This window comes from Lotus japonicus, chromosome 4 (assembly GCF_012489685.1).
Source record: "Lotus japonicus ecotype B-129 chromosome 4, LjGifu_v1.2".
In the NCBI taxonomy this organism is placed as follows: Eukaryota; Viridiplantae; Streptophyta; class Magnoliopsida; order Fabales; family Fabaceae; genus Lotus; species Lotus japonicus.
Window position 1 is genome coordinate 74,587,494 of NC_080044.1, and position 21,466 is coordinate 74,608,959.

The 21,466-nt window shown below is 38.5% G+C and overlaps 4 protein-coding genes across 5 annotated transcripts; 2 read left to right on the forward strand and 2 right to left on the reverse strand.

Moving 5' to 3' along the window:
- Nucleotides 1-733: 733 nt before the first annotated feature.
- LOC130711346 (PKS-NRPS hybrid synthetase cheA-like) lies at nucleotides 734-3,902 on the forward strand. The gene is made up of 5 exons (XM_057560920.1): nucleotides 734-1,096; nucleotides 1,360-1,502; nucleotides 1,619-2,802; nucleotides 2,906-3,213; nucleotides 3,286-3,902. Exons 2-5 carry the CDS (start codon nucleotides 1,362-1,364, stop codon nucleotides 3,885-3,887), a joined length of 2,235 nt encoding a protein of 744 aa, XP_057416903.1. The 5' UTR covers nucleotides 734-1,096; nucleotides 1,360-1,361; the 3' UTR covers nucleotides 3,888-3,902.
- Nucleotides 3,903-4,094: 192 nt separating this feature from the next.
- Nucleotides 4,095-7,269, reverse strand: LOC130711347 (protein MAIN-LIKE 1-like). 2 transcript variants are annotated; one of them, XM_057560922.1, is made up of 4 exons: nucleotides 6,971-7,269; nucleotides 5,457-6,443; nucleotides 4,612-5,372; nucleotides 4,095-4,520 (listed from the first exon to the last, which is right to left on the reverse strand). In XM_057560922.1, the coding sequence occupies exons 2-4, from the start codon at nucleotides 6,436-6,438 to the stop codon at nucleotides 4,194-4,196; spliced, it is 2,070 nt and encodes a 689-aa protein (XP_057416905.1). In that variant the 5' UTR covers nucleotides 6,439-6,443; nucleotides 6,971-7,269; the 3' UTR covers nucleotides 4,095-4,193. The 2 variants fall into 2 exon arrangements, with proteins under 2 accessions (XP_057416905.1, XP_057416904.1); XM_057560921.1 differs by lacking the exon at nucleotides 6,971-7,269 and having other exon boundaries at nucleotides 5,457-6,846.
- Nucleotides 7,270-7,819: 550 nt separating this feature from the next.
- LOC130716300 (uncharacterized) lies at nucleotides 7,820-11,464 on the forward strand. Its single transcript, XM_057566506.1, has 5 exons — nucleotides 7,820-8,137; nucleotides 8,257-8,339; nucleotides 8,417-8,530; nucleotides 10,540-10,623; nucleotides 11,091-11,464. Exons 1-5 carry the CDS (start codon nucleotides 7,876-7,878, stop codon nucleotides 11,145-11,147), a joined length of 600 nt encoding a protein of 199 aa, XP_057422489.1. The 5' UTR covers nucleotides 7,820-7,875; the 3' UTR covers nucleotides 11,148-11,464.
- Nucleotides 11,465-15,991: 4,527 nt separating this feature from the next.
- On the reverse strand, nucleotides 15,992-17,063 carry LOC130714778 (probable methyltransferase At1g27930). The gene has a single exon (XM_057564725.1). It carries the CDS (start codon nucleotides 17,023-17,025, stop codon nucleotides 16,132-16,134), a length of 894 nt encoding a protein of 297 aa, XP_057420708.1. The 5' UTR covers nucleotides 17,026-17,063; the 3' UTR covers nucleotides 15,992-16,131.
- Between the last annotated feature and the right edge of the window lie 4,403 nt (nucleotides 17,064-21,466).

Sequence of the window (21,466 nt, forward strand, 5' to 3'; positions counted from 1 at the left end):
AAGTGAACAAACAAATGAACCATATCTAGTATATTGATTCAATTTCCAAGTGCAAGGTAATTTAATCTTACATGTAAGCGTGAAGTTAATATATATAACATGATTTTCAACTTTCAACTTTCAACTTTCAATCCAATAGAGAACAAAAAAACCCAAACCGGTCTAACTAGGAGGGCGGTTCGACGGCCGTACAGTGATTCTCGCCGGCAAGGGGCGTCCGGTTCCACTCCCACCGCAGCTAGGGCAACCCATACGGCCCGAACCGGCGCACGTCCGGCAACCAACATCGCTGTCAGACCAGCGCGAACAGAGGCAGGAGACTCGACCGGTTCCGTTGCAAGTTGGGCAGCGAGGGAAGTTTCCGGCCATGGGGCTGTTGTTATCCATAACCGACTTAAACATAACCGCTCCGGCGAGGACGCCGAGACCCGTCGCCAATTGAGTGAGCACGATCGGACCCATATTCTTCGAGATTTGACTGCGAACGGAGAAAGAGAAGAGAAGAGAGGGTTTGAGGGTTTGCAGATTTGTGTGGTGTTGTTTTGGTTTTGTGAGAAATTGGAAGATGGATAGAAGTGGTTGTGGAATTGAACACGTACACGGCGTCGTGTTTGGTGGCTGATAGAGTTTGTTTGGATTGGAGTTTTGTTAAAAGATTTTTTGGTTTTGATTGTTCTAGTGGCTGTGGAGAAAGGACCAGATTATAAAACACGGTGTTGCTTCGCTTGGGGAGTTGGGTTTGGGCCCCCCTATGGGGCTCCGCGCCCCACCTCTTTTTTTTTAACCCATAAATGCCCTACGGAACTTAAACTTCCGTATTCTATAAAATAGAATACGGAAGTTAAAATTCCGTATTATAACTCTGACAGTCATCACCTTTTCCACCATTACTCCTCCCTCCACCAACCCCTCCACCATTACTCCTCCGTCACCAACCCCTCACCAGCCCCCTTAACCCCCTCAATGCCTCCAGACCACCCTCTCTCTCACCCTCTCCTACCTCACTTTCATCCTCACTTCCATTCTTCCTACCACCACCACCAACTCCTTCATTGGCAAGCTCTCCACCATTGGATGCAAAAAGATAGCATTTGAGGTAAGTGTTGTTAGTTGTTTGTTGTATGTTGTTAGTTTAAGTAGTTGAAGTTGTTAGATTAAGTAGTTAGATTAAGTAGATTAAGTAGTTAGAATGATGATTTTCTGAATTCTGAGATGTGTTAAAATACGGAATATAAAGTTTCGGAGTCTATACGGAAATTCATATACCGTATTCAATACGAATTATAAATTTCCGTATTAAATACGAATTATAAAGTTCCGTATTCAATATGGATAATAAAGTTCCGTATTCTCTTCCAGGGATGACAGAATCATTTTTATTTCATGAATCCCAATTGATTGAAGTTGGATTGAACAATGCTCAACCTGAAGAGGTGCCACCACCAGCATTTGTACCCCCGTGTATAAGTATAGATGTCTCGCATTTATTTACAACTGATCAGGTATTCTTTGAACAGATTTTTGCATTGTTTTGAAAGTGTAATATATCAATTCTTATTATGTCTTGATCACCCTTGTTTATGCCTTGTTTGTGTGTTGGGTATGCATCATTGAACAGATTTTCCCTACCCGTGATGATCTTATCAATTGGGTTCATGGAATTGCGATTGAAAATGGATATGTTGTGTTGATCACAAAGTCAGATAGCGGTGGGAATGGAAGCAGAAAAGCTTATGTCATGTTGGGGTGCGAGAAGCATGGTAAGTATGTTCCCTACAGAGACCCTGACCTTGTTGAAGGAACGAGAACACAAAAGACAGAATGTCCTTTTAGACTAAAAGGACGACCTATGAAAAATGGCATAGATAGAGATTGGCGGCTAAAGGTGATGGAAGGTACACACAACCATGAACCAGCTAGGTCACTACTTGGCCACAATTTTGTTGGTCGTCTAAATTCCGAAGAGAAGGAGCAAGTGGAAAAAATGTCAAAGAGTTGGGTTCCACCGAGAAAGATGCTGTTGACTTTGAAGGAAAACAATCCTTTAAACTTGACTACCATATCTCAGATTTATGGTGCTTGCAAGAGGTTAAGAAAATCCCTCCGCGGGTCATTGACAGAAATGCAACACTTGTTGAAGAAGTTGGACGGTGACAAGTACGTCCACTTTGAAAGACATGAGCCTGGATCGGAAGTCATTAGGGATGTATTTTGGGCTCATCCAAATGCTATCAAATTGTTCAACACATTTCCATATGTAGTGATTATGGATTGCACATACAAGACAAACAAATATAAAATTCCATTGCTTGAGATTGTTGGACTGACTTCCACAGATAAGACATACTCCATAGCCTTTTGCTACATTGTTAATGAGGGCACAGATGACTACGTTTGGGCACTGGAGTGTATGAAGTCTCTATTAGCTGATCAAGCCATGTTGCCTAAGGTGATTGTTACTGACAGGGATCTTGCCTTATTGAGTGCTGCTAAGCAAAGCCTTCCCAACACCAGCCATTTATTATGCTTGTGGCACATCAACAAGTGTGTTTTGGCAAAGTGCAAACTCTATGTTGGTACAGATGATTTTGCTGAATTGGTTATGGGGAAGTGGGGAGAGGTGGTGGATGCTGCAACAGTTGAAGAATTTGAAGTTCAATGGATGCAATTGTTTAATATGTGCAAGGACAAATACAGCAACTTTACCTCCTATTGTTCTACAACATGGTTGGTCCACAAGGAAAAATTTGCCAAGGAATGGACAAATCATGTGATGCACTTTGGAACAACAACAAGTAACAGGTACAAAAATTATATGAGCTTAATTTATGCCTTGTTATATGTTTTTCATTTGATAGATTGTTTACATTGGAGAGTTAATAAGATATCTGTTTGTTGTTTGCAGGGCTGAGGGTGCACATGCCAGTTTGAAGAAGATGTTGCGGGATTGCAAGGGTGACCTAGCCACTTCTTGGGATGCGTCGCATAGTTTGACATGTAATCGACATACTGAAATATTAGCATCGTTTGAGCGCAGTATTCACAGAATTGATCACATTTTCATGTTCCCATTTTACACAAATATTAGAGGATTTGTGTCAAACAAATGCCTGCAGCTCATCGACGATGAACATATAAGAATGAAGTCCTACGGCGGATGCGATTGCTTGTTGAGAGAGACTCATGGACTACCTTGCGGTTGTGAACTTGCAGGTCACCGGTCAACCACTCTCTTGTTAATTAATTCTATTTGTTATTGAAAGTGACACTTTTGTGAACTTGCAGGTTATGAAAGAATTCCATATGAGTCAATTCATCCATTCTGGAAGAGACTGAGTTGGGAGCATGTACCTGAACCTGTTGCAGATACTATCAGCAACCATATTTGCGGCATGAACCATGGAGATATGCAACCAGAAGTTGAGGCATTGACACATTATTTCAGTTCTTTGGATACTGGAGGGCAGAGTATGGTAAGGAGGAAGCTTCAAGCTATCTATTGTCCTGAAAGCAGTTCACTTTGTACTCCTGAGGTTCAGATAAGGTCCAAGCGCACTCTTAAGGCGAACGAAAGAAAACCACCCAAGGTTAAAGCAATAGGATCCTTGACTCGTGATCCTTCAGGTTTTGAGCATGTTGATAGGGAGATCAAAGAGGCAAAGAAGGCTTCGCAACCACCAAAGAAGAAGAAGCGTGTGAAGAAGTCTGATACAAGTTATTTCATGGGTCATTTTCCATCCTTTTTCCACCCATATATACACACAGTTCAGAATGTTGAGGACGATGGTAACTGTGGCTATAGAGCCATTGCTGCATTACTGGGACTACCATCAGGTGAGGAAGGTTGGCCATGTGTTAGGGAAGCGTTGATAGACGAACTTGACTGACGCCACACTTTGTGTAATATTCATTTGTAAACGCTCTGTAATATTAATCTGATGGGCCTTGCCCTTATGTTGTTCATTGCTGCTTTTAATAATAGTAATTTGATGGTCATTGGTATATTGATGGGCCTTATGTTACTTATCTTGCCTTTCATTATTCACGGTGTAGTTATACAGGTTATTTTTCATTATAAGAGTCCAAACATAATAGGTGGAAATAGAAAGCGTGGTTAATATAAAAAGAGTCCATACAATGTCGTCACATGTCATAATATAAAAGTACACAAAAAAATATATACAAATATACAGTCACTCGCCCCGACCCCTACCGCCACCCCTCCGACCTCTAGGTCCACGAGCTCTGCCTCCACGAGCGCCCTCTGCAGGTGCACCCTCTCCACGGGCTCTGCCTCCACGGGCTCTGCCTCCACGGGCTCTACCTCCACGACCTCTGCCTCCTGCAGCTCCAGCTCCTCGGACAGCAGCAAAGGCTACTCCCTGGGTACCGATGAATGCGCTGGATCTAATAAGATCCAGCGCCCTCTCAGTGAGGGATCGGGCATGCGTGCCAACTGCAAGAGCATCTGGCACCTCCAGTGACTGCTCCAACAAGTCCACGACCCGACGCACAACCGTCTGCAAAAATAATGTACATAAATGTGAGTGTACAAATAAAATATCATGAACAAAAAATCACAATTGCATGAAAAATAAAATTCAAACTTACCACAGCACTGAACTCCTCCCTCCTATCATCAGGGATGATGAACCGATGGGACACACCGCCATACCACCTCATGTACTCCTCCACAGCCTCTCCCGAATGAGTAACAGGGATCCCCTGAGGGCGCAGGTGCGGCACAAAATCAGCATAGGCAGCATCTGCGGTCTCAGCAAGGGACCCAGTCGTCTGGATCTCGGAGGGGTGTCGAGGGACATCCTGGATGTAGCCAAACTGGCGCAGAACCCTCTCTGGTAGATGTCGTCGAACAACACGGCCAAATGGCGTCCGGATGTAGCCAGAATACATGGCCCTCTGATCCCGTGGTCGATGAGCCCGATGGTCCTCAAATGGGGTCCATATAATGTCATCCACCGTCAGCTCATCGAGCATGACTCGCCTCTCATCGAGGCCTGCATGCCCGACCCGGGACATAACCCACCGCCGCGCCCTAGGCTGGTCCTGTGAGTACTCCGGATCCGCCCTCCGGATAATGACGCGATCAGAAAGGTACTCGTAGGCCCATCCTAGCAAGAGTGAGCTGAAACCTCCCATCTGGGCCGTCCCCCTCCTGGACGCTCGATCAAGCTGGTCGTACAACGTAGCGAGCGCAATTGCGCCCCACGCGTACTCGGACACTCGACCGAGATCCTGCAACATACCTATCCAGTAGACGGTCGTGTGGTATCCACCGCTCTTGCTAGCAAAGAGCGTCGCGCCTAGCTGGTTCACCAGCCAAATCCGTGCAGCGTCCTCATATCGGTGCTCTACAATGAAATGAATTCAGTTAACAGTTAATAACAATACAATAATAATAGATACTATTTAATCAAGTAATAATTAAGACATACCCTCCAACGCAGCATCATACAGGGTCTGCAAGACCCCAAAGCGAATAGTCTGGCTCCTGTTCTTATCAAACTCAGCATGATAACGAGCAACAGATCCTCCCATCAACTCAGCACATAGCGCTGCACACTCGTCCCTCTCCCCCCTCCCAGGCGTATAGAACCTCGACCCCATTGGGAGATGGAGAAGAGCCGACACGTCGTCCAGGGTGATGGTCATCTCCCCAAACGGCATGTGGAAGCTACTAGTCTCCTCATGCCATCGCTCCACAAGGGCCAAAATGAGGCCTGCATCTGTCTCCGAGTAGCTGCACCAGGGTAGCTGATGAAGACCCGTCTGCTCAATCAACTCTCGAACCCTCCTGTGACTGTCTGAATCACCATCACAAGCAAGGTTCCAAACCTTCCCCCCAGCTGTGGCCACCCTCAAGTGTCGACGGTCCACATACCGCTCGTCTGTGCGTAGGAGTGCATGCCACGTCCAGGGAGCCTTGTGATCAGCATAATGCGTGAGAAGCGACAGATCAACAGGCCCCCCCGGAAACGGCGGCAACCTCTGGATCAGGTCCTCCTCGCCACCCTGTGCCTCTGGCACGACATCAGCATCAACATCAGGAGGAGGAATACTATCCTCGTCATATGACCCCTCCTCGCCGGATGACTCCTCGTCGGATGACTCATCGCCGGATGACTCATCGCCGGATGACGACTCGCCTGATGACTCCTCGCCTGCTGACTCATGGCGAGGTACCTCAACCATGGGAGACGGCGGAGTAGGAACTCGATCAGTAGGCTCAACTGGAGCTGGAGCTGAAGCCTCTACCATGGGCGACTGCATAGAATCAACTGGAGCTGGAGCTGAAGCCTCAACCGCGTGAGAGGTCGCAGCTTGATCGCCGCGCCGGCTAGAAGCATGTAATCGCCGGTGTCTATCCTCTGTAGGCCCCGCATCCTCACTAGCTCGAGACCTCTTTCTGTTCTTCATTCTCACTATATATTCAGAGCAAACATTTTCTAAATAAATTCACTGAATAAATTATACTCGCTCAATTACTAAATTTCTCAATTAAATCTCTAAATAAAATCACTAAATAATTCACGATGTTTATAACTAAATTAAAAACATTTTATAAATTAACTAAGCTAATTAGATTAGGTTTTATAAATAAACTAAGCTAATTATATTAAGTTTTATAAAAACATTTTATAAATTAAGTTTATAACTCTAAACAGACACCAAATACGGAACATTAAGTTTCATATCCAATACGGAACATTAAGTTTCGTATCCAATACGGAACATTAAGTTTCATATTGAATACGGAACATTATGTTCCGTATCGAACCAGAGATCCATTAACGACATTGCATGAATGGAACTCGCCCCAAAGGCCAATTTATACACAATTTCAGCCAACATAACATCTACTTAAGCATAAATCGACTACCCTAGGGTTGCAAGATTCCATAATTCCAAGTTAAATGGTGAATTCAAGTTGAAATCCAAACTTACTTACCTCTAGGTTCAATGCAATGAATGGGGAGAATGGGTTTGATGATGGAGACGATGGTACACTTTCCAGATGATGATTGAGGCAAGGAGATCGTCGGTCTCGAAGATTGGAGAGCAAGGGTTTGAAATGTTTTGGAGCGCTGAAATGGGTTTTGGAAAAACCCCTGTCATTTACATAGTAATATAATACGGAACTTTATATTCCGTATTGAATACGAAATTTAATATTCCGTATTCTTGTAAAGGGGGTTTTTCCGTAATTTCCCCACTTTAAGTGGGGCGCGGAGCCCCATAGGGGGGGCCCCAAACCCAACTCCCCTTCGCTTGGTAGGGAACTCTTGCTGGATTTTCCTTTCTTTACTACTTGACTTGGGCTATGTCGACAAAATGAGCATTATAATATTTTTGGTTTGATTATATTTTTAGTCATTATAGTTTTGAGAATGTGAGATCTTAGTCCTTAACTCCTTATAACTTTGATTGCTTTGACTAAGGTCCTCTACGTTTACATTTGAATAACTATTTTTTACAAGTTAACTTATCATACAAACATAACTAATTCCAATGATATCGCAAATGTAAATAGATTAGTAAACTAAGAATAAAGTATGATCACTACATCCAACTAAATATATGAAGTAAAAACCCCCCAAAAGTCATACAAAAGCCTTTAGAACTCCAAATTTCTACCGACCATAATCGAGATGCGAAAAATTGATAAGAGTTTTTACATGTTGCTTCTTCACCTTTGAGGCATAACCAAACATACCCTAGGTACTACAATAATAATTATCTTTAATAAATATTTATTCTATTTTATCCTAAAGAAGTTAAAAATAAAAAGAGAAAAATAACCAAAACGAGGGAAAGCAGAAAAGATTGAGCATTAGCAGAAAAACAGAAGGAAAAATGGCGTGCAGGAGAATGCTTCGTTATTCCACCATTCTCACAGAACCCCTTCTACTCTGTCCTTCCAATTTGAATTTCAATCACCACTATCACATTCACATAGCCTCACGCAAATGCAATAACCTCAAATCCATTACCATTAAGCCTCGCCAATTTCATTCTCCGAAACCACCCATTGCTTGCTCTTCCATTGAAACGACGCCGCATCACGACGCCGACGACCAGGATCCTCCTCAGGAAACCGTGTTGAAAGCCATTTCAGGTAAATACAATTTCAACGACATTGAAAGTTACAATTTCATACATTTTATTTCAATTTCATTGATTTTCTGTTACAAGGTTTGAAATGTTGTGGATGGGGTGGGTTTGATTTTGTTGCAGAGGTTTCCAAGAGTGAAGGGAGGGTTGGTGGAGGCACTGTGGCTGATGATTCAACTAAGGAATGGATGGCATTGGACCAGAAGGTTTTATACTTTTATTCGATTCGTCTAGCTTTGGAAGGGTTTGCATTTCATAGCTCATTCAATTATGTGATGCTCAGGTGAACACGTACCCGACGGTTCGAGGATTTACTGCAATAGGAACTGGAGGTCAAGATTTTGTGCAAGCCATGCTTGTTGCTGTGGAATCTGTCATCCAACAACCTATTCCTCAGGTTCTTATTGGAAGAGTTTATTTACTGATTAATGCCTTCGATTATAATAGGATTCGAATGGCATGTATTTTGATGGGATGATCCAAGTTACAAATTGAGCTTATGCCTGTGTGTCAAGGGTTAGCCTATAAAAGTACATTTAGGGTATGTTTGGGTTAATTAAACAAGTTAATTTAACACTTATGACAAGAAACACTTGTCAGTTATCACACAAGCAGTTATTTATAAGCTTATTAGAAAAACTTAATGAAATAAGCTCAAAATAGCTAATATGTATATATAAACACTTATTCATAAACTAATATGGGAAGCTTATGAAAATATACTCAAAAAACCTATTGGTAGGTCCTAAGCTTTTTTTATAACCTTACCAAAACACTTGCTTAAGTTTTTATAGAATGAGATAAATTCAAATGCAGTCTTATTATTATTGTTATTGGAGCTTTGTAAGGTCTAGTTTTGTGTCTATATTATATTATTATGTGATCCCCCCGATACTCAGCTTGAGCTTAGCAAGATATCCAGGCGAACGAGCGCGAGGAATTGACGACACTTCAAGCCTAACAAGCACTTATTCTTGTAGGCTTGGAGGGCTATGATCCCCCCGAGACTCAGTGTGAGCTTAGAAAAATATCCAGGAAAACGAGCATGAGGAATTGGCGACACTTCAAGCCTTACAAGCACTTATGCTTGTAGGCTTGGAGGGCTATGATCCCCCTGGACTATGTGCGAGCCCAATACACACACGCAGCCCTTTTCTGAAGTCCCTGTTGGACTATGATGGAGCAGTTAGCGAAACCTTGTTTGCTCAGGGCCCAACGCCGACGTAAAGAGTCTTAATGGATATGAAGGATCATCCCCAGGCCGCTCACCTTCATCAACTGAAGGCTTAATGACAAGGCCTAACGGTGCATCAATGGGGAACCTTTGCACTCCCAATAACCAATCACAGCCACTGAGCAATCAGTGGTGGCGGCTACCGTTTCTTAGTGGGACTTGATTACAGGCCCTGCCTCGGCACCCTAGAGGACATGCAAGTGGCCTATAAAAGGAGCCGTGGAGCAGGGGAAACATGCAACTTCACTCTAACACTAATCCTAAGCTCTATGCTTAGACCTTATCTCTGAGTTTTGGACCCCTGGAGTTTAGGGGGAACATTATGTATTCAATCCAATTTGTTTGGGTTTTGATTCATTCACAGCCATCTTTCTCTTCCATCCCATTTCCACAAACTTTTTCTTCTTATGTCTCTCTTCTTTTCCTATCACATCACCAATTATATCATCATTTCTCTCTATTTTCTTCATTTTTCTCTTTGGGTATGGGTATAATTTTGGTGTAAACATAAACTTATCCAATTTGTGTACACTTTCTAGGACAGTTTTACAACTCGTAAAACTAGTTTAGAATGGTGTAAGATATAATTTAGGTTTTCTTATCAGAATGAAGATACTCTCACACGCCTCATCCATTTCACTCTTTCTATACCTCTAAAATGTGAGTGTGGTTGGATGGGGACAGAGATTTGGAAGAAGATGTGATGATAAATGAAAAGATACTGAGAGAGTGGTGTGATGTGATTGTGATAATTAGCCCTCATTTTACTAGAGTAGCTTGGTACACCGGTTGTTAAAATCAACAAATCTGGTTGTCATGAAGAAAATGTCTGCTATGAGTTTGACAGTCAAATTAATGAACACTAAGGACTTTTATAGTTCTGAATCGCCATTGCCAGCCTAGTATTATTCACGTATAATTATGTCGAGCTTTAATTGAATTTGAAATTTTAGTATACTTGTTTCACCTTGTGGGCTATGGGTTAAACATTTAGAATATGATGTGAATGTGACTGCATTCAAAATGTAGCTACATGAATGTTAAAGATTACTTGATTTGACTCTTACCAATATGTTAGACTATACTTTTATGTAATGATTGGGGGTTAATTTTACAATAACAATAGCTTATGACAACTGAATCTGCTTCATTTTTTAACATCTTTATTACAGGGACAAGTGAAGCAGAAATTATCATCAGGGGGCAAATATGTATCTGTAAATATTGGTCCCATTGAAGTTGTTTCCTTTGAACAGGTCTATATGTCTTGCCCCATCTCCTGTTTTCCTCCCCCTCTAAAGTAAATCTTTCTAGCTTATTTCCACCAAAAGAATGTTAGGGTCTGTTTATATGGAGGGAATGGTCGAAGAGGGCAAATTTTTTGTTATAACTATTCTCTAATTTGTAGATATTTAAAATAAAAGAAATTAAAGGATATATTAACATAAACTTAATGTCTTAACTCTTAATCTTTTGAGGGGCCATTCTAATTATTCTGATTCAATTGAGCTACAATTGTGCTTATTAATTTATTATAGTGCATCAGCGAGAGTAACAAAATGTAACCCCTATATTAACACCATAACTACTTAACCAATGAATTAACCAGCCATAGTTGGTTTCTTAAATTGGATAATACCTTCTCCTCCCTTTCCCTCCAAAACCTGCATATCCTGAGGTAAGGTGAATACATCTTGATATGGAAAGTTGTTGCTTTTTTCAGGTCCAAGCTGTGTATAATGCCATGAGGAGGGATGGCCGGATTAAATATTTTTTATAATCTGTCTCATTATTTTGTATAGAATGCTGGGTTTGCAAGGCATGTACAAACATGCCTGCTTTTTACTAGTTAGCTAATTTTGTCTTTGATTAACCTGTGATATATCTTATCAGAGTAATCACGGTGCAATTTTGATTTCTTCTGTATTCCCTGAAGATTTATCCGTATGATTTGTAACTAACATATAATATAATAGACATTGTTTGGTTTATTTCAATCTTAAAAGGGATCAGGGAAACAATTTTGTAGTGTATGTAGTTGAAGGGTGAGTTATATATGTCTTAATTGTTGCTTTGAGAGCAGACTGATTTAGTTTTCTTTATAACAAGTTGAGTGGAAGTAACAATATGAGAAGATTTTGCATGGCTTCTATTCATTTTCTAAATATATATTTCTATGTATTAATTAATATAAAAAAACAACTACAGAATCTTTCTTATGTAAAGTTGGATGTGCAGTCCCCTTAAATTAGCTCCAAATTGATTATAGGACATGTAACCTATATGTTACTGGTTGTGGATATGGTTATCCAATTTTTATAACCGGTTTTTAACATTTGGATAACCAATTTGTGGTTTAAATATAGAATGGATATATGTCACAGCCGGTTTTAATTATCCTGTTTTTAAGGTTTGGATTAGAAAAACCGGTTATTTTGAACACCCCTACGGCTCTGATGTAAGGAGAATCTAAGACCCCTCTGTGTGGGGATAGCTTTTGGCCCATTTCATAGGTAAGGTTCCCCTGAAATCAAAATAAAATGTTGGGGGATTACATTTTTTTACTATTTATACATCATAATCTCATGTTTTGAGTCTTTTATTTCAAAATGAATGAGCATGTAAAATTGTAAATAGCAAAAAGGCATGTGCAAAAAACAATTCCCAAATCTTGGAGCTGGGAATCAGTCAATGGCCTGATGAATATTGGCCCAAAAATTGTAAAACTTTTTTATGTTGCTCTCAGATATCAAGTGGCAGACTCTTAAACTTCATATACGGGGATCAAAACTAAAAATAAAAAGGAAACAAGTAACTGTTCATCAAAAATTAATTTTTTAGCTTGTGCCAAAAAAACAATTTGGTTACCTACTAATTTCAGAGTTTACATTAATTTCATCACAATTACAATCAATAATAATAATGAGTTGCCATTTTTTTTAAACTAATGAACTTTGAACTGTGAAACCTTGAACTTACACAGAAATATTTTTCTTCAATTGATAGTTGTGGTAGTAAATAAATAAATAATGTTCACTTAATTTCCACAAATATAGTAGGCTATGTTTGGATGTGGTTGGGAGCAGAGCCAATACAAACAGATATTAGCATTCATTTCATATTACAAAATAAATGAAACTTTTTTTTTTATGGAGTGTATGTAATGAAAGAATGTTTTCATTACACCCAAACGGTACACCCAAACGGTATCAATGGACATAGACATACCATATCATTTCAAAAGTAAGGAAAAATCCATTTTGGGAATATGGGAACTGGGAAGAAAATCGGGAGGCTATTAATGACAAATTGACAATGTTTGCTACTATTAGTAACACAATTTGAGCAAGTGCTACTTCCTAATTTCCACATTGCCAACTACCAAATTATCATATGAGTTATGACCCAGCAGTAGTTACTAGCTAGTTTCCATATTGCCACCTACCAAAACCATCTTTATGTTATCATTATAATTTGTTTTACTAGTTATCATATCATTATTCATTACTCATTAGGCTAAGTTCTTTTTTTCCTCATGAAAGTATTTTGTTGTATATCAGAATATGTGAAATAGAAAAATTAGGACCAAGAGATTGAGACTGCACCTCTCGCAGTTGAAAAAGAAACTACAGATGATTTCAATATTTATAATCATTGTCTAATTAGGCAAAAGAAAACTACAATATTTTTCAACTTATTGCTCGTCTTTTTGTTTTAAAAAATAGAAATGATTAAGGTTACAAAGGAATTAGCAAAGGAAGCCAGACGATGAGACGAATGAATGTGACTGGTCTATGTTCTTGTATTTCATAAAACTTCAGCTCGTGACACAGCAACGCTAAAAAAGTAATAATAAGCAAATTATATTTGCCGCTTCAAAATTTCATTTATATCACTTGAAGCCTTGGACTAGAACTTTGCTTCTTTGTTTTACAACAAAAACTGAAAAAAATAACAAAAAAAAGGCTATAAGCGCCTAAAACATCCTAGCCAAGATGGGGGAAAGCTGATGAGGCAGAGCCTCAAGACGACTAAGTGCACACTAAGAGCTAGCTTCAATCCTAGCAAGGCAATCGACTGCTTCATTTGCATCTCTAGAGATGTGCACGAGACTAATGCTACAGTCACGGTCCAAGAGAAACCGCGCGAAGGTCAGAGAACTCATAAGCTAACTCATGAAAGAAAAACCTGTCATGAGCTAAGGGATCCACAATTTCTAAACAATCCACCTCAAAAATAGCTCGACAAATATTAGAGTTCTACAAGATGTTTAGGCCACACTGCAAGGAACATAGCTCAGCTTTGAGAGGGTCACCTACACTTTGACCAGCATAAAAACCTGCTATCTACTCATCGAAAGCATCTCTGATGAGGCCTCTCATCCCCATTGTCATCTGAACTAGGTCGAAAGAATCGTCTGTATTAAGCTTGAACGTTCCAACTGGAGACGCCTTCCACCTTCCCATACCCAAGGCTCCAAGGAAAATGGAGTTTTAAAAATCAGGGATCAAAAAACAAATAATGTTAATTTTGTTTAAATTGTCTAATTTTTTTCCATTTTCTTTAATCTGTCTAAATTATATTTTTCAAATGATACGCGCACACATAAATGGTAAAAGTAAATAATATCTAAAATTTTCAATTTTTTAAAATATAGTAGAAAATATGATTGTGTTAATAAATATGATAGTTAAAGGTTTTTAGAGTAATTTTTTCATATATGAATTTTATATATAAGTGGTTTTATAATTAATAGTTAATAAAATTATTAACATATATAGTCAAGTCACTAATGTCTAAAGTTGTGATAAAGGTCAAGTCAATTTAACTTTTAATTTTTATATAATTATATTATTTAATTAATATTAATATATATAGTCATTTAATGTAAAGGTCAAGTCAATTTAACTTTTAGTTTTTATATAATTAATATTATTTTTACATTTTTGTCTCAAGTTGTGATAAACAATTGAACTTTAAGTAATAATTATTTTATTTTAATTATGAGAAATTGAAAATTTTATAATTAGTAATTATAAGAAATAATAATATAAAAGGATATTAATAACTAATTAATACTTTTATGAATGCATTATATATATAATTGATATTTGTATTAATGTAAAATAATTCAATTAAGTATATTTTTTTAAAAAGGAGTATGCGTGAAAGCTATAACTTTATATTTATAATTTTAGATTTTTTAAAGTCGTAGACTACTAACTTACTTATTTTTAAATTAAGTAGGAGTAAACTAGAAACAATATATATCTGATATTATGACCTGCCCTCCAAACCCTTAGTAAATGCCTATATTTTTTTATTACAAGAGGTGTACTGACTTGGACAAGCTTTTATTGGCTGAGGATCACCAATTATTTAATGGGATGTGGGCATTTAACACTGCATTGATTTCTATTATCTGCAATTGAAGTAGTTTCTGTGGCGCCAATAATGATGTTTCCTCTTCGTAACCTCCACTGCATTGAACTTGTACCCTTTACTGTTGGCGCCTAGTCGTAGCAACATCGACACATTGCCCTGATGTAGAGTTAACTGTCCTACCCTCTATAAGTATTTCCACCTTACGTTGGTTCCTTTTAGCAGTCATATATGGCCCAAATGGAGTTGACTCCTCCTCCACCCTTGTCGCTACAGGTTGAACCTCCAATTGAGCTTCAAGCACCACCCTTTTGTTAAGCTATATGACATGCATTGGTCAACCTTTTGGCCAATCCGACCACATTTCCAGCATATAAGATTAAGGTCATCATACTACACTTGTATTCCTGACTATTCAACGAGAATTTGGAGATCAAAGCCTTACAAAGATCAATTTCCATACAGGCAAGCAAATTTCCCTCTCTCCGTAGTTGAACGTGTACGACGCCTTATTGCCATTTCCTTTCCGTGTATTATCATCAACCTTCAAAAAAATGTCCAAGGGCCTTACTAATCCTAAGCAAGACACGCACATCATAATACTCAAAGGGCAAGCCATGAATTCTAACCCACATGACCACACACTTCAATTTGCCCTATGAAGGAATGAACTTGGGTTGCCACTTCTGAATTAAGAAAAAAGTCTTCCTTAAAAATCAATAACTTCCATGCCGCCCTCTAAAAACATGCCCCGTATAATTTACAAGAAGAAATAGTGGAGACATCAAATTACCACATAATCATAACTAAAAGGTGTGGTGTAGTAGTTATTTTACTTCGTTTCTTAACTATTAAATCGAGAGTTCAATCCTTAAGAAACGAAACATGAATATTGTGATCAGACGTTTAACGTTGTAAACATACATATGCAGGGTGTGGTGTGGGGCGGTGGATACCCAAGAATCCAAGGATAAACTTCCACACGTCCCCTATTCCAAGCGTAGTGGAGACAAAGCCAAAAATTCGAGAGTAAAGATTATCAATCTGAAACCAAACCAGCTGCTGTCAGAAAAAGGCACATAGTACAGTACAATGGCATCATCACCACCATCCACCTGTAGTGCAAAACCCATTTCACCGACATACCATTCCCCAGTTTTCACTTGCCCCCAAAATCTCACAAATATCAAAAGCCAAAATTGAAATCAGGAAGAAAACAAAAATAAAAATGGAACAAGAAAATAAAATAAAGCTGTAACATATTTTACTATCATCATTCATCACTATCAATTCACTAACAATGGTGTTTCAAGTTTCTATCATCGCAACACAACTCATCAAGATAAAAAAAAAAAAAACTAAAATTAAAATTGAAAATTCATCTAGCAGAATCGAGCACCACCATCATCACCACCATGAATCTGAGATGCAATCTCGAAATGCCAGAGTCTACCAACACCTTTCACCAGATTCTTCCTACACAGAAACTCCTCAGCAAAAACCTTCTCAACCTTCCGATCCACATCGTGCAGAAACACGTGCGTCACACCGGATCCCTTCCTATTCCTCGCCATCACCGTCGCCGAGAAGATCGCCGCCATCCGCCCCGGCGCCTCCGCAAAGTACCCCCTCGGCGCATCGATCATGATCAGGTCCCACTCAGTATCATAAACCTCATCAGGAAGATTATGCAAGGCCAATCTACACTGTTCATTCCCCCGCAGCGGCATGGCCTTCGCCGGCGAACACCGCGGCTCCGATTTGTACCAGTGGAGAAGCTCATCGGCTTGCTGAAGCTGAGTTCGGTAATTGACCGTCCGCGCGTGAAGCTCCGGCGCGTCCTTGAGGACGGTTTGAACCCATTTCGGATCCTCCTCGAGGAAGAGCGTTTTGCCGGCGGCGTTGAGGCTGGCCCACATGAGCGAATCGTGGCCCAAACCGAACACGAGGAAGTTGCAGGGGCGGTTTAGGGATTTCAGCACATCCAGCGTGACGGTGATCTCGTGGATTGATTGTTGTGGGACCACGTGCGACGTCGCGTAGTGGAGGATCGCACGGAGCTGGATCGGTGACGCTGGTTCGGTATGGTGCTGGTTACCACCCGAACCTGTGGTTTTGGTTCGGGTGATGGCGCAGAGGAAATCGGTGTCTGAGGTTCGGAGGAGGCTCACCGTGAAGAGTGAGGCTCCGATGAAGCCCAACACCGCCACCACCCACAGGAAGTAGCGTTTCTCACCAAGGTGATAGCGGTTCTTCATTTTCTCGTTGACTTGCATTTTGGCTTTGTGTTCTTTGTTTATGAGATGTGTTGATTGTTTTTTATAAGAGGGTGTCTGGGCCTGTTTGGTTTATGGTAATTAACTATAGATGAGGATAGTGAGTGGATTGATTATTATAATTAGTAGTATTAATAACATTATGTAACGTCTAGGTTCGGCTCATTTAATGTCAGAGTCATCGTATCTATTGACCGAGTTATTTTATTATAAATTACTAAAAAAACTCGATAAATAGTTATGATGACTTATTTTACGTTACAGTTACAAAGTGATTCTATGGTTGTGATAGAATCACTTTGGAGGTGTTTGATCTAATCATTAAGTGATGTGGTGATGAGGACTTTGAAGTTTAATGCCACTAGTAATTGCTTAGCACTATCCTAATTTCTATGTGGAAACAACCAAACATGGGCTTGGTGGTGAGATGAGATTGGGGGAGATTAGAATAGCAAATTTTCAAATTAAAAAAGGTGTGTCGTGACTCGTGATGTGTGATTGACAAATATGGGGTTTGTCAGTAGATATTTAAGCGCACCACGTGGCTTTACACTAAAGGGTAAGCTGATGCTGCTGTACGGTCCAATTTTTTTTAACTTTCTTTCTTGCTTTAGTTAGTAAAAAATAATTAACTCATCTAATCTTCTCTAGTTTTGTTTTAGTCAAATAGTTATCTCTCTAGTTTTGTTTTGGTCAAATAGTCATCTCTCTCTCTCTCTCACGTATTGATCAATTTAAGCTTACAATAAAAAATACTAAACGGCAAATTGTCTGTTAGAGCACACGCTTAAACAACTTTTTCAAAAAGATTTTTTAAAAATAGCATTGTGTTGCTAACTAATTTGATAACTAATATACTTTTACACCCAATAAATACATAAAAGTTAAAGCATATAACCATGATTTAATGGATAAGCATTGTGTTAAAAATATGGAAATCCATTAATTATGGAAAGAGATTAAAAAGAAGTGTGCTAGGGGTATCTTGAAAATTCAACATTTGAGAATACATTTAATGCAAAAAATTATATTAACCAACTTTCTTAAAGGGTGTGCAAAGTTGTTTGGTTTTTATAAAATGAACGATTTTAATAATTAATATATTTTTATGTTCAATAAATACATTAAAGTTTTTTTTTTGAAATTGAATAAATACCTTAAAAGTTAAAACATATTACCTTGTTTCGATTTTTTAATTTTTTCTAGTTGTAATGGATAATTACTATTAATAATTAATATATTTTTATACTCAATAAGTACTTCAAAGTTAAAACATATTACCTTGTTTTAATTTTTTCTAGTTGTAATGGATAATTAATATTGAAATTATATGGAGTAATTACTAATTAATACAATTAAAATAATATAATAAGTTATTAATAACTTTTTTTTATGGTCATTAATAACAAATAAATATTGTCATTGATACAAAGTTTTACTTAATTTTTTTTGAAACGTACTTAATTTTACTTGTAGATTAAAAGAATAATAATATTTATTATTAACAGCTACGATGATAATATATACACATAATATATGTGATGGTCAAGACCAAAAAAAATATATATATGTGATTTGCACCTTTGTTTAAGATACCAGATTTTAAAATAACTTTTTTAAGAGAGAGATTTTATTGATATCAAAAGTTGGGAACATTCTCACAATGACTAATGATATATACACACCTCATTTTTTAAACACTTCATTTCCACCTCTTTTTATTTCTATCTCTCTCATCTTATCATCTATCACATCTCATATTTTCTCTCTCTTACTTTTTCTTTTCTTCCTATCTCTCTCACCATTTCACCTCTCCACCTCAAAAGAGAGGTGTGGATGAAACATTATCCTTCTCACAATCTCACCCAAGTGAGATAAAAAGACCAAACCAGATCTTGAGACCTATAAGGCACAATCACTCATTTACACTAATTACTTTCTCTTCAATCTCATCTTCATAAAAAAAAAATCTATCTATATTTCTTCGTTTCCTATCACATCATATATCATATTACTTATTTCTCTCGTTCTCTTTCTAATTACCGGATGTTAAAAACCATTATTCTATATAACGCACAATACCTCACCCACCATATTTAATCCCACTGCACCCCTCATATACCACAGCTACTATTTCAGTCATAATTTAGAACTCAACATTGACAATTCTAAAGGCCAACCTTAAAATACCATCAGACCATTACTAAAACCCAGTGACAGAAGGCATATATGTCTCAGAACAACACAGTGCTCACTCCTCAAAAGTCCTTTCTATCAACTTGTAAAGCATCTGTAGTAAGTAGTAGTGCAGAAAAAAAAAAAACAGCATAAGTGCACAAACAAGAACATCACACCTTTTATTTCTCTCAATCTCTCATCATCTCCCAGACTTGCATCTGAACCAAACAAATAGAAACACCAGCACCCGAAATATCAGCATAATTCACATCAACCTTCAGGTCTTATTTAGTTGTGATACAGATCCACATGGCATCAGGTCCTTTTTATTAAAATTAATAATTACTATATAAAACAAAGGATTTAATTTATGCACATATCAGTTTAAATTTTATTTACACGAATATCCAATTGATTTCCGCTAAATTAGAAAGAAAAAAATAATTAAAATGTTCTTATTTAATAGTTGTTAGTAATTCAAATTTTGTTAAGAGGACACATCTTGTTATTATGAGGAGTACCTATCAAATATTCATAACTCTCTTCAACTCTATGGTCTGATACCTATACATTCTCGGAATACCTCTCATTATGTTACAGATTTGGTTTAGTCATGTGTCCCTTCACCTAAAAGTCTTGTCAGAAGTCGCTCTTTGCCCGTGCTTTCTCATTGCTCCGATTATCACTCCTCGCCTAGTCTTCCTCCAGTGTTATACTAAACCCTAAAGTTCAAATGATTCGAATGTATGGAATTAGGAAATGGATTGTCGGGGCTGTTGACATATTAGCTAAAGACTCGCACATATAATGTGGAGATTGCCTATTTAAAGAATTGCCTCTTCACTTATAATAAACTTTTTGATTCAGAAGCCATAGTGAAGACATGGTGAGCTATTAATGAAGACACACTTATCATTCATGCTTCAAGCATGATGTCTCGTGGACTTGAGGGTTGGTATGGAACTTTCCAATTGAAGACTCGCCCGAATAGTGCCTAAGTTAGACGATCCTTCTTTGAGTGACCTTTCTGAGATCGGGGAGCAGCGAGTTCAGCGAGCAATCCTATAGGTTGAGACACACCCGGCGGCGAATAGCACCTTTTATGGCGCATGACGCCACTACCCAACGAATAATACTCCATGCCGATGAAGTTGTGAAAGAATTGAAGGTGGCTTAGCCAGTACCATGAGACTTTGGGAAAACTTCATACTCACAGCCAAAGCCTTCCCTGGCTGACGAGAGTTTACTTCGTGTGGCGAGTGGTGCTTTAATCTTGGGAGCAACTTGACCCATATCGGCGAGCGGTTTACTACTTTGTAGCGTATGTGTACACTTGGGTTGCATTTGTATAAGACTCAAGTCTTAGGATGAATTAGGTTAAGGGTTTTACCTTTCCCACTATAAAAGGAAAAGGATGGTTGTAATAAAGGCATGTCCACTTGACATACTAAAAACAACATCTAGGTTTAAGCCCTAACTTCGATGGGTTTTAACTTGGTCTCCTTCATTGTGTTACTCAACGTGAACATGAACATTCTAGAAGTTTCACATTCGTTAATTTATCATAACTTTTCTTCTCTAAAAAAGGAAAGGGATTTTAAAAGGTATTTTTGACACCAGGAACCGTAATCGATAAACCATTATCACACTTAAAAGCATGGAATTCTAAATAGATAATATCTTAAGTCGTGAGCTGACTAAATCGAGCATTTGTCCCAAACTATGTTAGTACTTTTAAAGTGTTTGTTTATTTAGAATTGTTTTCATTGCATTTCAGACTCGATCACTATTTTATTCATAAATACTCAATTACATTTGGCATAAACTTCTCAAACTTAACATTGCATTATGCCAAACTAGGGCCCTTGTTTGACGGACCCAAATGGCCATAAGGTTCAACATACTCTTGGACAACTCAAAAGTCCACAACAATCTTATGTTGGCTGGTCAGGACAACCAAAGCGATATTTATTTCATTTAATAGCCGACACACAACCAACAACAAAAAGGGTCCCAAAGTGTGGCGATTGACTCTAAAGTAATTCACGATGGCTTCGTTAAGTTTGAGTGCTTCCTCTAGACCTCATATCAAACTATAAAAATACATGTTTGGTCATTTACTTAAGCATGATTTGTGTATCTTATTATATTCAACTTGAACTTTGAGTTCTCTCTCTGCTCCTCAACTGACTTGACGTTATAGTGTCTTACAGACGTACGTCCACGTTGTGTTGTGTTGTGGACAACCTCCTCACCACTCAGT